Source organism: Schistocerca gregaria, chromosome 6 (genome assembly GCF_023897955.1).
Source record: "Schistocerca gregaria isolate iqSchGreg1 chromosome 6, iqSchGreg1.2, whole genome shotgun sequence".
Lineage (NCBI taxonomy): Eukaryota > Metazoa > Arthropoda > Insecta > Orthoptera > Acrididae > Schistocerca > Schistocerca gregaria.
In genome coordinates, this window is record NC_064925.1 from 269,085,290 (window position 1) to 269,102,343 (window position 17,054).

At 42.9% G+C, this 17,054-nt stretch overlaps 1 protein-coding gene across 1 annotated transcript in view; it reads left to right on the forward strand.

Annotated features, from left to right (window-relative positions):
• The window catches only part of LOC126278575 (odorant receptor Or2-like), a 126,228-nt gene that overhangs the window by 39,484 nt on the left and 69,690 nt on the right, over nt 1-17,054 (forward strand). The window contains exons 3-4 of the mRNA XM_049978781.1: nt 961-1,457; nt 15,677-15,776. Coding sequence (XP_049834738.1) covers nt 961-1,457; nt 15,677-15,776 — 597 coding nt within the window. The remainder of the gene's footprint in view (nt 1-960; nt 1,458-15,676; nt 15,777-17,054) is intronic.

Here is a 17,054-nt window from a genome sequence, read left to right on the forward strand (position 1 = left end):
ACTGTCTCACCCCCTTCTCAACCACTTTCATACCCCTCGACTCTTATGACTGCCATCTGGTTTCTGTACAAATTGTAAATAGCCTGTCGCTCCCTGTATTTTACCCCTGCCACCTTCAGAATTTGAAAGAGAGTATTGAAATCAACATTGTCAAAAGGTTTCTCTTAGTCTACAAATGCCTAGAAACGTAGGTTTGCCTTTCCTTAATCTTTCTTCTAAGATAAGTCGCAAGATCAGTATTGCCTCACGTGTTCCAGTATTTCTACGGAATCCAAACCGATCTGCCCAGAGGTCGGCTTCTATTAGTTTTTCCATTCGTCTGTAAGGAATTCGTGTTAGTATTTTGCAGCTGTGGCTTATTAAACTGATTGTTCGGTAATTTTCACATCTGTCAACACCTGCTTTCTTTGGTTCAAAAATGTCTCTGAGCACTATCGGACTTAACATCTGAGGTCATCAGTCCCCTAGAACGTAGAACTACTTAAACCCAACTAACCTAAGGACATCACAAACATCCGTGCCAGAGGCAGGATTCGAACCTGCGACCGTAGCAGTCGCCCGGTTCCGGACTGAGCGCCTAGAACCACCGCGGCCGGCTGCTTTCTTTGGGATTGGAACTATTATATTCTTCTTGAAGTCTGAGGGTATTTCGCCTATCTCATACATCTTGCTCACCTTATGGTAGAGGTTTGTCAGGATTGGCTCTCGCGAGGCCATCAGTAGTTCTAATGGAATGTTGCCTACTCCGGGGGCTTCAATGATAAGTTAAAGTTGTCAAATTCAGGACTTCTTTTAGTCGATTGTTTTCATATTTCTTCTAATACTGTAAGTCTGAAAGACGAATTAAGTATCTCTATATTTAACGTAGGAGAGCACTAACCTGTTCTGACCTGTATGTAGATTCCCCTAATAGTAAAATGACACAGTGCAAGAAACATCCTCTGTTGAAATTGTTTACAGATGGACCGTGACTTCAGAGAGTTCTTGAACCTGCGTGACATCCCTCCGCTACGGAAGCGCTGTCGAGGTCACCGCCGTTTCCTCCTCTTCTACTTGACACTTGGCGTAATAGTAAGCGTGGTGTGGTCAGTCCTTCCCATGGCGACCTTTGGCGTTGGGCCTGAAGCCATTCCGAACGCCATGGCACTGCCTTACGACGTTTCGCACCTCCACACCTTTATCCCCACCTGGATTTTTTCAGCTTTTATCGTAGTGCACGTCACGATCATGACTATTACCACTGATACTTTCAACGTCAGTCTTATAGCACAGCTGCGTTTCCAACTCTTTGTGCTTAACAGGAATCTCATAACCCTCAACGCTGATGTTGAGACCATCAAGTCTCCATTAACAAAAGGGAACTACATCACAAATAAGAGTTCAAATGAGTCTCTAGAACACAGAAACATCCACCACCGCCTGAAGCAAAACGTTCTTCATCATCAGCTTATTATAAGGTAAGAATGATGTCAGACTTATTACAATATGTATTTGTGTATACTGTGTTCTTATATAATTTTAATTATACACTGAAGCCCCAAAGAAACTGGTATAGGCATGCGTATTCAAATACAAAGATATGTAAACAGGTAAAATACGGAGCAGCCTCGGCATTGCCTATATAAAGACAAGTGACTGGTGCGGTTGTTAGATCGGTTACTGCTGCTAAAGTGGCAACTTATCATGATTTAAGTGAGTTTGAACGTGGTGTTATAGTCGGCGCACGAGCGATGGGACACAGCATCCCAGAGGTAGAGATAAAGATGCGATTTCTCCTTACGACCATTTCGTGAGTGTACCGTGAATATCAGGAATCCGGTAAAACATCAAATCTCCGACATCGCCGCGGCCGGAAAAAGATTCTGCAAGAACGTGACCAACGACGACTGTATGGAATCGTTCAACGTGACAGAAGTACAGCCCCTCCGGCAAACTGTAGCAGGTTTCAATGCTGGGCCATCAACAAGTGTCAGCATGCGAACCACTCAACGAAAGATCATCGATAACGGCTTTCAGAGCTGAAGGCCCACTCGTGTACCCTTGATGACTGCACAACACAAAGCCTTCTTCTGCCTCGCCTGGGCCCGTCAGCAGCGATGTTGGCCTATTGATGACTGGTCGGACGAGTCTCGTTTCAGATTGTATCGAGTAGATGGACGTGTACCGGTATGGAGACAACCTCATGAATCCATGGATCCTGCATGTCAGTAGGGGGCTCTTCAAGCTGGTGGAGGCTCTGTAATGTTGTGGGGCGTGTGCAGTTGAAGTGATATGGGACCCGTGATACGCCTAGATTCGACTCTGACAGCTGACACTTACGTAAGCATCCTGCCTGATCACCTGCATCCATTCACGTCCAATGTGCATTCAGACGGACTTGGGTAATTCAAAGAGGACAATGCGGCAACCCACACATCCAGAATTGCTATAGAGTGGCTACAGGAACCCTCTTCTGAATTTAAACACTTCCGCTGCCCACATGAAAGTTATTGAGCGTATCTGGGATTCCTTGCAACGTGCTGTTCAGAAGAGATCACCACCCCATTGTACTCTCTAGTATTATGGACAGCCGTGCGGGGCTTTTTTGGTGTCAGTTCCCCTCCAACATTAGCCGAGTCCATGTCACGTCGTGTCACGGCAGTTCTGCGTGCACCAGTTTCTTTGGCTCTTCAGTGTATAACTAAAACACAACGCTGTCATGGTCAATGTTGAATCAGAAATTGAAGTAAAAATGCACAGCTGTTTCGAATTATAACAAAGAGGGAAAATATCAGAATCGTTTGCCAATTCCTTAAATCAATGATTTATTTATCTATTTATTATGGGTCGGATTGCAGACCACAAAAGCTTATCAATCGGGTTGTTCATTTCAATTAATGATGACCATCTTTAGATACAAAAATATGCATAAAAAGATAGTTAGACGTACAAATGTTCACAAATTACACAAATACAGAAACAGAAATCATTATAATCAAATATGTCAACGTTTACACACATGAGTAGATAGATCATATTACACATATCTTGTCGTTAGGTATGTAGATAGTACATTCATAATAATTAACAATACAGAATTCGTAATGAAGTTACAAATTTTGAGTATCATGAACACCATTGCGACATACCTGTTGACACTCATGGGAAACAAGTTATACTTAGGTGCAGCAATGTGTGACTTTGTTGCATTCTGGCACATTAGAAGTCACTGCTGCACGTCAGTTCACATGACTGAAATTGAAATATTCGTTTCATTTAAATATGCAAAATATGTCCTGATGAATTTAATGCAAAAAGGTACCAAAGCCCAGACGATTTCTTAGCGTACTATGATATGAAATGTAATGAGGGAAGAAGCTTTATTAGAAAATAAAATCATATAACAAAAATTACGTAATATTATTGTACAATGCAGTTATTGTGTCAAACTGAAACACCCGTAACTCGTTAATAATCCAGAAAAATACCCTCCTCCAAGCACACACACTGCGCTCACGCAATCCACCTACTAAATGGGTGGTTTACGTGAAATGAAACGAGTGGCAACGCTACTTGTCAATCATACTCTGTTCGTGAGACACACTTCAATATAATGTATCTTGGTAAACAGTACCACTATACAACACAAACAATATAGTTCCCTTATAAAGCAGAATCAAAACTTTTTCTCTCAGCACACATACTGCGCCTACATAGATTACTCGCCAAACGGCAGCACACTAACTGGTTCACTGTAATATACAACGAAATGGAAGGAACAACTGTCAATGAACTTACTCAGATTTGAAGTACCACGTATCATCTCTACTTATAAGATACAGATGAATAGTAAGTCACAGCTCCGAAAAATATGCCTGACATGAGGATCAATCGCATCATCAATGGAACAACTGTGAAAACGAAGTCAAAACACACACCAGTAACGCACAAAGGCATCTGTTAAACCTAGTTAATTACTCGTATAATACGTACAAAGTGTGACAACACAACGCTCACATAAAATGTAGTAGCCACCAAATGGGAAAAAGAAAGTTCGAAGTGGAAAAGTTCAGTACTAATTACTGTGACTGTACCACCTATATATGTAACGACAAGTTATGTGTAGATTTCTGCATCTACCCATGTGTTGAAATGTAATCATACATGGATAAAATAATTTCTGTTCATGTTTTTGTGTGATGTGGGAATACCTGTATGTCGAGCTGAATCTGTATGTTTGCTTTTAGTTGTGTAGACGGTCATTGTTCGCTGAAATTAATAACATGGTTGATATATATTTGTGATCTGGGATTGGATTTATAACAAAGCAGATATTTTCTGGGCCCGTGGAATACCCTACTGTGACCATGTCGCAACTTGTGAAATTACTTATCTGTTTTGTGGTTTTGATTTTGGACTGTATTTTGACAGCAGCATATATTTCTTACGAAAATTAGGGGCCATTTATTCTTAATGATAAATATATGAACATGTGTGTATAAATACAAATAAAACTTACTCATGTTTGGAATAATAATTGTAAGACAGTGGTAGATGTGTATTAAATTATACAGTACGTAAAACATATTCAATATATAACTTTAATCAGCAATAGTAGTCTGAAGACACTGGAAAGAATTAGATAGGCTTTAGTATTGCGATAACAGCAGAAGTATTTTCATATTATTAATGTTAAAAACGCCTACTACATTGTGCTGAGTGTTGTGATTAAGATATGTTATAAGTTATTTGTATCACCTTAATGAAAGTGTGGTGTAATGGAAATTGATGCTATTGAGAACGCTGTCTTCGTAACTTGAACTCATGTTCATGAAAATCTTAACTGACAGAACGTTCTTTATCTGTCTCTTTGTTCTCCCACTGTTCTTAATGTTACATAAGCTTCTTACTTCACGGCAGATCATCTCTTTTGTAAGACTACATCATAGGTTTACAAAAAATTAGGGGTTGCCTTTGTGTAATACTTTTGTGTTTCATATTTAGATGAAAATTTAAATTACATAAGTAAGAAATATGTACTGCCTTTTGAAGATAGCACAGAATCCTAATTATTAACTGGAAAATATACACAAATCCTGGAAAAGAAAATATGGCACGTGGAAAGGGAGGGCGAAACGAAATCAAACCTCACAGATCTACATCTCTACATCTACATCCATACTCCGCAAGCCACCTGACGGTGTGTAGCGGAGGTTACCGTTAGTACCTCTATAGGTTCTCCCTTCTATTCCAGTCTCGTATTGTTCGTGGAAAGAAGGATTGTCGGTATGCTTCTGTGTGGGCTCTAATCTCTCTGATTTTGTCCTCATGGTCTCTTCGCAAGATATATGTAGGAGGGAGCAATATACTGCTTGACTCCTCGGTGAAGATATGTTCTCGAAACTTTAACAAAAGCCCATAGCGAGCTACTGAGTGTCTCTCCTGCAGTCTTGCACTGGAGTTTATCTATAATCTCCGTATCGCTTTCGCGATAACTAAATGATCCTGTAACGAAGCGCGCTACTCTCCGTTGGATCTCCTCTATCTCTTCTATCAACCCTATCTGGTACGGATCCCACACTGCTGAGCAGTATTCAAGCAGTGGGCGAACAAGCGTACTGTAACCCACTTCCTTTGTTTTCGGATTGCATTTCCTTAGGATTCTTCCAATAAATCTCAGTCTGGCATCTGCTTTACCGACGATCAACTTTATATGATCAATCCATTTTAAATCACTCCTAATGCGTACTCCCATATAATTTATGGAATTAACTGCTTCCATTTGCTGACATGCTATTTTGCAGCTAAATGATAAGGGATCTATCTTTCTATGTATTCGCAGCACATTACAATTTTCCACATTGAGATTCAATTGCCATTCCGTCCACCATGCGTCAATTCGTTGCATATCCTCCTGCATTTCAGTACAATTTTCCATTGTTACAGCCTCTCGACACACCAGAGCATCATCTGCAAAAAGCCTCAGTAAACTTCCGATGTCATCCACAAGATCATTTATGTATAATGTGAATAGCAACGGTCCTATGACACTCCCGTGCGGCACACCTGAAATCACTCTTACTTCGGAAGACTTCTCTCCATTGAGAAGGACATGCTCTTACTTTGTTCATTAAACGACTGTGGGGAGCTGTATTGAACGCCTTGCGGAAGTCAAGAAACACGGCATCTTCCTGTGAACCCGTGTCTATGGCCTTCTGAGTGTCGTGGACGAATAGCGCGAGCTGGGTTTCACACGACCGTCTTTTTCGAAACCCATGCTGATTCCCACAGAGTAGATTTCTAGTCTCCAGAAAAGTCATTATACTCGAACATAATACGTGTTCCAAAATTCTACAACTGATCGACGTTAGAGATATAGATCTATAGTTCTGCACATCTGTTCGACGTCCCTTATTGAAAACGGTGATGACCTGTGCCCTTTTCCAATCCTTTGGAACGCTACGCTCTTCTAGAGACGTACGGTACACCGCTGCAAGAAGGGGGCAAGTTCCTCTGTGTAAAATCGAACTGGTATCCCATCAGGTCCAGCGGCCTTTCCTCTTTTGAGCGATTTTAATTGTTTCTTTATCCCTCTGTCGTCTATTTCGATATCCACCATTTTGTCATCTGTACGACAATCTAGAGAAGGAACTACAGTGCTGTCTTCCTCCGTGAAACAGCTTTGGAAAAAGACATTTAGTATTTCGGCCTTTAGTCTGTCGTCCTCTGTTTCAGTACCATTTTGGTCACAGAGTGTCTGGACATTTCCACCTACAGCTTTGACGTGAGAGCAACATTTCTTACGATTTTCTGCCAAGTCTGTACATAGAACTTTACTTTCGAATTCATTGAAAGCCTCTCGCACAGCCCTCCTCACACTACATTTCACTTCCCGTAATTTTTGTTTGTCTGCAAGGCTTTGGCTATATTTATGTTTGCTGTGAAGTTCCCTTTGGTTCCGCAGCAGTTTTCTAACTCGGTTGTTGTACCACGGTAGCTCCTTTCCGTCTCTTATGATCTTGCTTGGCACATACTAATCTAAAGCATATTGTACGATGGTTTTGAACTTTGTCCACTGATCTGCAACACTATCTCTACTTGAGACAAGACTTTTGTGTTGAGCCGTCAGGTACTCTGTAATCTGCTTTTTGTCACTTTTGCTAAACAGAAAAATTTTCATACCTTTTTTAATGTTTCTATTTACGGCTGAAATCATCGATGCAGTAACCGCTTTATGATCGCTGATTCCCTGTTCTGCGTTAACTGTTTCAACTAGTTCTGGTCTGTTTGTCACCAGAAAGTCTAATATGTTATCGCCACGAGTCGGTTCTCTGTTTAACTGCTCAAGCTAGTTTTCAGATAAAGCACTTAAAAAACTTTCACTGGTTTCTTTGTCCCTGCCACCCATTATGAAAGTTTGAGTCTCCCAGTCTCTATCCGGCAAATTAAAATATCCACCCAAAACTATAACATGGTGGGGAAATCTACTCGAACTATTTTCCAAATTATCTCTCAGGTGCTCAGCCACAACAGCTGCTGAGCCAGGGGGCCTATAGAGACATCCAATTACCAAGTCTGAGCCTGCTTTAACCGTGACCACCCAAATTATTTCACATTTCGGATCTCCGTGAATTTCCTTCGATACTATTGCACTTCTTATCGCTATAAACACGCCTCCCCCTTCACTGTGCAGCCTGTCTCTGTGGTATACATTCCAATCTGAGTTTAGGATTTCATTACTGTTTACGTCTGGCTTCAGCCAACTTTCTGTCCCTAGTACTACATGGGCGTTGTGACCGTTTATTAATGAGAGCAGTTCTGGGACCTTTCTATAGACGCTCCAGGAGTTTACTATTCGCACTTTAATATTGTTATTCCCTGTTGCATTTTGCCTGCTCCTACCTTGCCGCGTCTCAGGAGGCGTCTTGTCGGGCCTAGGGAGGGAATTCTCTAACCTAAAAAACCCACATGTGCACTCCACACGTACTCCGCTACCCTTGTAGCCGCTTCCGGCGTGTAGTGCACGCCTAACCTATTCAGGGGGACCCTACATTTTTCCATCCGATAGCGGAGGTCAAGAAATTTGCATCCCCAGCTCTCCGCAGAATCGTCTGAGCCTCTGCTTTAAGCCTTCCACTGGGCTCCAAACCAGAGGACCGCGATCGGTTCTGGTAACGATACTACAAATAGTTAGCTCTGATTCCACCCAGCGAGCGAGGCTTTCCGCCTTCACTAACTCTTCAAACCGCCTGTACGAACTGAGGATGACCTCTAAACCCAGACGGCGTGAGTCATTGTCTGTATGACTGTGCACCCCGTCTACTCTGAATGCTGTGCAATAGTTGCAATAGGACGTATGTCATAAAGCTATTGTGTCATCAACTGAGAGAAGGTGGCCGACAACTGTTGTAACAGGTCCTTGATATACTGAATACTGGGCCTGGGCTGGAGTCGACGTCCGAACTAGTCCCTGACATGTGGACAGACCAGGGTTTCTTGCTGTCTTCGGGACTACCTCAACAGCACACATACAGTTTATAAACAAACGTGCAGTGTGTGAGCGAGCATTGTCCTTTTCAAACATAGCACCATGATACTGTCACATTAAAGGTAAATCATGAGGACGCAGGATGTCCTTGAGGTATCACCGTGCTGTTAGAGTCCGCTCAGTTGCTACCAGTCCTACAAAGTGGCTTCCAGAACAATGATGCCACAAGTACACTACTGGCCATTAAAACTGCTACACCAAGAAGAAATGCAGATGATAAACGGGTATTCATTGGACAAATATATTATACTAGAAATGACATGTGATTACATTTCCACGTAATTTGGGTGCATCGATCCTGAGAAATCAGTACCCAGAACAAACACCTCTGGCCGTAATAACTGCCTTGATACGCCTGGTCAAACAGAGCTTGGATGGCGTGTACAGGTACAGCCACCCATGCAGATTCAACACGATACCACAGTTCATCAAGAGTAGTGATTGGCGTATTGTGACAAGCCAGTTGCTCGGCCACCATTGACCAGACTTTGCAGTTGGTGAGAGATTTGGAGATTGTGCTGGCCAGGGCAGCAGTCGAACATTTTCTGTATCCAGAAAGGCTCTTACAGGATCTGCAACATGCAGTCGTGCATTATCCTGCTGAAATTTATGGTATCGCAGGGATCGAATGAAAGGTAGAGTCACGGGACCTAACACATCTGAAATGTAACGTCCACTGTTCAGAGTGCCGTCAATGCGAACAAGAGGTGACCGAGACGTGTAACCAATGGCATCCCATACCATCACGCAGAGTGGTACGCCAGTATGGCTATGACGAATACACGCTTCCAAAGTCCGTTCACCGTGATGTCGCCAAACACGGATGCGACCATCATGATGCTGTAAACAGAACCTGGATCCATCCGAAAAAAATGACGCTTCGGCATTCGTGCACCCAGGTTCGTCGTTGAGTACACCATCGCTGGCGCTCCTGAGTGTGATGCCGCGTCAAGGGTAACTGCAGCCATGATCTGCGAGCTTATAGTGCATGGTGCTGCAAACATCGTCGAACAGTTCGTGCAGATGGATGTTGTTTTGCAAACGTCCCCATCTGTTGATTCAGGGATGGAGACGTGGCTGCACGATCCGTTACAGCCATGCTGATAAGATGCCTGTCATCTGGACTGCTAGTGATATGAGGCCGTTTGGATCCAGCACGGCGTTCCGTATTACCCTCCTGCACCCACCGATTCCATATTCCGTTAACAGTCATTGGATCTTTACCAACGCGAGCAGCAATGTCACGAAAAAAAATCTCAATCGCGATATGCTACAACCCAACCTTTATCAGAGTCGGAAACTTGATGGTACGCATTTCTCGTCCTTACACGAGGCATTACAACCAAGTTTCACCAGGCGACGCCTGTCAACTGCTGTTTGTGTATGAGAAATCGGTTGGAAACTTTCCTCATTTCCACACTTTGTAGATGTCGTCACCGTCGCCAATCTTGTGTCAATGCTCTGAAAAGGTAATCATTTGCATATCACAGCATCTTCTTCCCGTCGGTTAAGTTTTACGTCTGTTATCTTCATGGTGTAGCAATTGTACTGGGCAGTAGTGTAACATCGCTGCTCCTGTTCAAGCATCAGATGAATGGGACCTCTGGCCAGATCGCAGCATATGAACTGACGACAGTCATCCAGCGTAGTATAGAAGCACGATTCCTCGCTGAACACAACGCGGCGACGCCGTTCATTAGCAGTCCATACTTCCCAGTCATGAAACCATTCCACACACAGTCATTTTTATTTTGACGATGACTTCAACCAACCTTTGGGAATATAACTCCCTAGTCTGGCAGCTTCTAATCTGTAACCAAAGTTGTGTGATGACACAGCATGAAGCAGGGAGCCGACTGCTTGTTTTAGAACGCCAGCTGGAGATACGGTGGGGCTACGCTGAGCTCGGTGCACAACACGGCAATCCGCTCTTCTCGTAGTCAGACATTTTCGACCGTAACTTTGACGAGAAGTGTACCTGCGCTCACATTCCCATGCAGTCCAACATTCGTACAACATCACATCAGCAGCCCCACAAATTTGGATAATGCTCGATTTTACTAGCTGACTAAATAACGACCTACAGTGAGGATTCTTTCAAAGTCTGTCAGGTGCCGATAAGCGGTCTCACATGAGTTCACGGCGTCTCAGGGGGTTCACAGTGATTAGTCACCATCTGACGCTGTTCAGGCTTGGAAAAAACACAAATTCAGGCTGGTGGTGTGTGGCAGAGAATTGCAATAATAGTCATTTAAATACTCTGCAACGGTGTGTGCATGTAAATTACATTGACATCTGAACTATTATTCAGGGTGCTTCACTTTTTGTGTCAGGCAGTGTAACAGTCCCGACGAAATAATGTCTAATCAGAGAGATATTTCTATTATTGCTGTTGGAATGGGATTGTTATAGCACATAACGATACAATGTTGTTGTATACCTAACATACTGATCTCTTGCATGTTCCATTTTTAATGGACTAGATGTCATCGAGTTCTTAAGTCCAATCCACGCGGGTTGACAACAATGGAAAGGAATGGAACGTGACGTCAGTTTAAAAAGGAGGGGTGTTCACCCGAGACGGAATGTCAATACAATGACACCTCGCTTCTCCTCTCGCTCTTAAGGGTGTGAGTTTCTGAGATACCGGTCATGATAAAAAAATCGGGATACGTATCAGAATTAAGGAACTAGTATTGATACAGAAATGATTAGTTTGCCAAACGCAGACTAAACAGGATATTCTTGATGGTCATGTAGTACAGTTTCTACATGGCTGTGAATGGAAAGAATAGGGGAAGTATTTTAGAAACACTGAAAAACATTATCATTTATTTTATCAGGAAAATATGTAAACCTATAGAACTCGACATGAATTTTTCTCTCTTTAGTGGATTTTTCGTTGATGTGCAACTTCTTGGCTGATTGAAACTGTTTGTTAGACTGAGACTCGAACTTGTGAACATTGCCTTTTGTGGACAGGTAATCTTCTGACTGAGTATACGAAGCACAACTCAAGCCCTGTCCTTACAGTTGTCCCCACAGCTTGTGGCTAAACCGCGTGTTTACAATATAATCTGTTGTGTCACTACCTAGTCATCGAGCAAAAGTAATGGCGTTTTGGCAAAAATAATAAGTAGTGAAAAAGTCACTGTGGAATGTTGCATTAACAGCTGTGGCTGGTATCTGGAGTGTGGCAAAATGTGTGTCAGAATAACATACATGCTAGGGTATTGCCAGACAACACTAGCCACACCCAGTGGAAAACGAGAGTAGCAGGTGGGCTGAGGGCAGCACACCAGTGCAAATCTCTGGCATGGTCAACGTGAGTAGTTGCCAGGTATTAACGAAACATGTTCGCCTCGGAACGAAATAAATATGGTCGATTTTTAGGCAGAAGGCATTCTCTTGTCGATGCAGTCCAGCAACACCGCCAAAATGCAATGGAACACGCTGGGTAGCAAGACGACTGGGCACAACCTGCACCAGCCATGGGTTCAACGTAGTGCTGCGTATGCTACCACCAGCACTAACTACCTCTCGGGACTTGCCATCCACACCTACTGCTCCCAGCACGGAGTTCCTAGAGGAACTTAATGCTTCGGCACCATCTGGCGTCGGACTACCGTTCAGGACAACAACCCTAAGACCACATACATCAGACATGTACCACCACGGTAAACATATGCAAAGGCGAGGCACCATCAGGGCTTCAAACCACCGAGGGAGCAGGACGTGGGTGACGTCATGACCGTGGTCTACACAGGCCACTGCCTGTCATGGTCTTCCCGTTAGTAATGCAGGGTGCCTACGCAGCATCTCTGCAGAAACTACCCGCCATATGTCAGCGCCATTCAGGGACAACAGAGTGAGATGTGTCTGCTATGGTGTCGCACATCATGTAACCACCACTCGTTTCCTAGGGCAACTGCACTCTTCAGAGTTATGTTAGAGTGCTCGTCATCTCATAGTACTGTTCAGAGTGGCGTCAGGTGTGCTGACGTCGCTGCAGTCAGCAGTGCACGTTGTTCAACCACGTACAGGGCAACATCCGAGCCACGGCCCACAGTGTCGTTTAGTGTGGTGGCAATCAAGGGGCATGATTATGTGAGGAATCCGCGAATATGTCACAGTTTAACGGTAATGCTATAACTGAATCGTTAGCGCCTATACGCTGTAAATAATATTTTCTTGCATATTCTGCCTCTTGTGCCAAATTTATAGCAGTGATTTACATTATATGTAATCATTTAGAGAATACAGCTAGACAATGTGGAAAGAACCGATGGCTCATGATTAGACAGGAGAGTACTTTGGTAATATAAACAGTGTTCGTCTTTGTGCGTCTGTGTTTGTGGTGGCTTATTGTTTTCGTGTTATCCTTTATTTACTATTTCCGGGAAGCAAAAGTGTTTCAATGTGAGGCAATGGCAAAATCTGTGGGTGTCAAAAGGGGTGGGGCTACAGAGTCTTTAGTGAATCATGTAACTCAATTAAAGGCAAATATAGTGCTTGTGGACAATAAACTGACACAGAAACATGAGAGAGTTGCTGAACTTACAGATTCTAGAAATGGATCCGAATGCTGATATCCATGTTTTCCCCTTTTCTGGAAGGTCATCTGAGGATGTGTTAGATTTGAAGATGATCTCAGATCACTAGCTGACATAAAGGGTTGGTCGGCTAACAATTTTTGGAGATGTAAGGTTGTGCTCTACAGGAGAGGTAAAGTTGTTCTTCCCGTACTAAAAAGCATTACGGAGTGCGGGAACTTTTCATCAGATGAGATCTGGGTTGAAGTAGAGATGTAGGAAACAAAATAGTGCACCTTGTTTTCGTGAGCAGTTGGCAGAAGGCATAATGAGGGGACATCGCAGATAGAGTTAAGAAGTTGACTATTGACACTTACGAACTACTTCACAGAGAGCAGCTGAACAAAGTGGTACTATAGGAGGCCCAGCACCGAGCACTTGGTACTTTACTGAGAGACTTGGCACCAGAAGTGCTGAGAAGGGTGAGCACTAGGGCAACTAGAGATCTCCGTGCTGGGGTTAGATAAGCATTGGAGTATGAGGCAATCAGGGATATGTGTTTGCACCCAGTATAAAGTGTTTCAATAGGGAGTACGTGGGGCATACGCAGAGGCATTGCTGCTAGCCACGAAGGAGTGACGGGTATAACTGCTCTTGTGGTAATTATATTTGTTTATGGTTAAGAGAGAGGGGGGGTGTAGAAGTAATCTCCGCAAGAAATATGATCGAGGTAAGACCTGAAGGGCCATGTCTTTTCCGTGGAAGGAGGCAGTTTACCATCACCATCCAGTGTTTTAGCAAAAGTAATAACTATTGTGACAAACGTACCAAGAAATATTGAGAAATCCACTGTGGAGTATTGCATTAGCAGCTGTGGACTAATAGCAGAGGAGTGGCGACAGGTGGGTCGAAATAAGATTTCAAGCTAAGTGGCCAGCCACTGTGACAGAGCAGTTCTAGGGCTTCAGTCCGGAACCGCGCTGCTGCTGCTGCGGTCGCAGATTCGAATCCTGCCTCGGACATGGAAGTGTGTGATGTCCTTACGTTAGTTACGTTTGAGTAGATCTAAGTCTGGAGGACTGGTGACCTCGTATGTTAGGTCCCGTAGTGCTTACAGCCATTTGAACCATTTGAACGAGCTAAGAGCAACCAAGTTCAATGGAAAACTGCACCACACAGTGATAATGAGCATATCAAGCAGGTCGATGTTAGCAATACAGGGTAAGGCTCTTTTTCTGGATGTCGTGAATGGAAGCCAGGTTTTAGCGAAATAGTGCGCCTCAGAGCAATATAAATTTGTCTGTACTTTGAGGAAGAAGTCATTCTCTCTTCACTAGAGTCCGGCTCCATTGCCGTGATGCCAAGGGCCACGATGGGCAACGAGACGAAAGGGCATCAACAGCAACAGTCAGGGGTTCGAGACCAGGCTGCATCTGCTGCCATCAGCACTACCTTCCTCACGGGACTTTGTGCCGTAGCCCCGCCAACCTGTCGTCTGTACCTGCTGCCATCAATGCAGAGTTCCTAGTGGGACATTTTATCTCAGCAACAGCCGTAATTCAACTCTGCCGGAGGGCAGCAAGAACAAGCCTGTACACAGCTGTCTCCACGCGTCTTTGTGATGAACACATGTGTAGCCGATGAGCTGCTAGGGTTACACACCAACACTGATGTTACGGCCATGGCCTCCGGAGGCCGTCAGTCTGCCAGGGCATCTCGTTAGCATCACATGACTCCTACGCAGCAGGTCGTATGTCTTCTGCAACGAGAGACAAGAGAGTAAGTCGTGTTCGCCTCGTTGAGGCGTAACATGTCACGTACTTTAATCAGAAAAAGGCATCCGTTACGGTCAGCAGTGTTTCCACTGGGTCTACCAGCGTGTCACCAGCACTCACTCACGCTCCCACCCTGAGTGAAACTGCACTCCTCACCTTTCTTCCTACATAGGTAGGAATGATCATCAAAACAAAATAAGAGAAATCAGAGCTCGAACAGAAAGGTTTAGGTGTTTGTTTTTCCCGCTCGCTGTTCGGGAGTGGAATAGTAGAGAGATAGTATGATTGTGGTTCTATGAACCCTCTGCCGAGCACTTAAATGTGAATTGCAGAGTAGTCATGTAGATGTAGATGTATGATTTGAACGACATTTTGGGGAAGTGGGTCGTCAGTCGTGCTTTGTTGCCTTAAGCAGTAGAGAAATGCCTGTGTAAGGCCAAGATCCCGAGTTATAGTCTCGGTTCAGGACACAGTTTCAATCTGCCAGAAAATGTTATGTCAAACAATATTCAGATGCTAATATATAGCACCTTTTCACTTTATTCTCTGTATCTGGTCTTCTTTAAAAGTACCAAATAGCGTCAAACATTTCATTTTTTCCATCTTCAATGGAGCTGACAGTTTGATGTTCACAAATTTAAATACCTCATCAGGAATTGGTCTCATGGTTCAGATAGCTGGCCATACTCTACCGACTCATTCTGTTCTAGTACATAGATTTGTCAGGAGTGTTCTGATGGTGATTTGGTTCTACCTTAATTGAGACTTGTTTAAGGTGGTAATCATCAATGACTCCACACAAATAGCTTTTATTTAACAATGACACTATAGTTTTGTCCTAGGAACACTGAACTGATGGAGAAGTGCATAGGCGGCATATTATTGGCCCAGTGCCTGTCCATTGGTGCTGCAGTCTCCTTACAGCTGTTCCAGGTTGCTGTGGTAAGTGTCCAGTGTTTGGTAAGAGGTGGTCTTAAGTTATTTCCACTAAAGAAAACGACAATATTATCAGCCAACAGGTAATACTCTTTCAATAAAACTGATATTGTGCTATACATATACTATGTCTGTAACGGATTAGCTACATTAAATTACAAGGAAATATTTAGTATAATTTTCGGTGATCTTCTTCATGCCCAAAAATTGAATTTCTTTGGCAAGACTGTTTTCAAGTACAGCTCACAAGGGTTCAGAATTTTTTATGTGAGAATCAAAAAAATTCCTTCTGAAGAAACTGTGTACAACAAGCTGTCTAAAGGGAGTTACATGGTTCTAGACGTATGTTAAATTCGTTAGGACAATTGAGGTAGGGAAAACATTTGCATACTTTAAGTAATTAATACATTATGCAGGATTCAACAATATTACAGAAAATATGTCTGTTTCCCCTTCAAGTGAGAAGATTGTGACCAAAAACTAGAACATACGGAAGTGGAATGTGGAGAATGAACACTTGCTGACATAGATACTACTTGCATCACTTCATTCCTTTTTGCCATAATGAGACATGTCATAGAGAAAAACAATCTAACAGCTTGATGCTATATGTATTACTAAACGAATAAAATAGGATTTCTATGTGAAACATTATTTCACTTTCAGTACTTCATATAATTGTTCCCAGAATTTGAAAGTTTGAAGTTGTTTTGTAAGTGATAGTTCTTTAAGGATTTGGCAATGCATGGGGGAGGGAATGGTGTGTAACTAACTAATAAAGATAGTGGACATGTATTTGTGGTCCTTCAAATCAAGAATTTTGAGGAAGGTGACAAGAACACTTAACTTCAAAGGGCTAAAGAGCATGGGTATTAACAGAAATATTCCTGGGAACAAGAAGTAGTACAAACTACACAACGATAGTGAATGGTATGATCAAAGCATATCTCTGACATGGATGTCAAAATGTATTTCAAGGTATATATGATGAACTCAAATGTGGACTACTTTGCAGAGAACTGTTGTCATACATCAGAAGAACATCATGTAAGATATGTCAAGAAAGTAACAGGAATCTTCTATGGATTAAGAAAAGCAATCAACAACAAGTTAATAGGGAATGACAAAATTAAAATATATCATCATTTCTCAGCCACTGTATGGTTAACTCTCATCTGAACTACTTTGTAGATTACTGTTGCAATATAGCGAAAAAAATAGTAGAAACTTTCATATTATAGACATTCCTACAGTGTTAACGAATAGTAGTATAAAAGGGAGTGA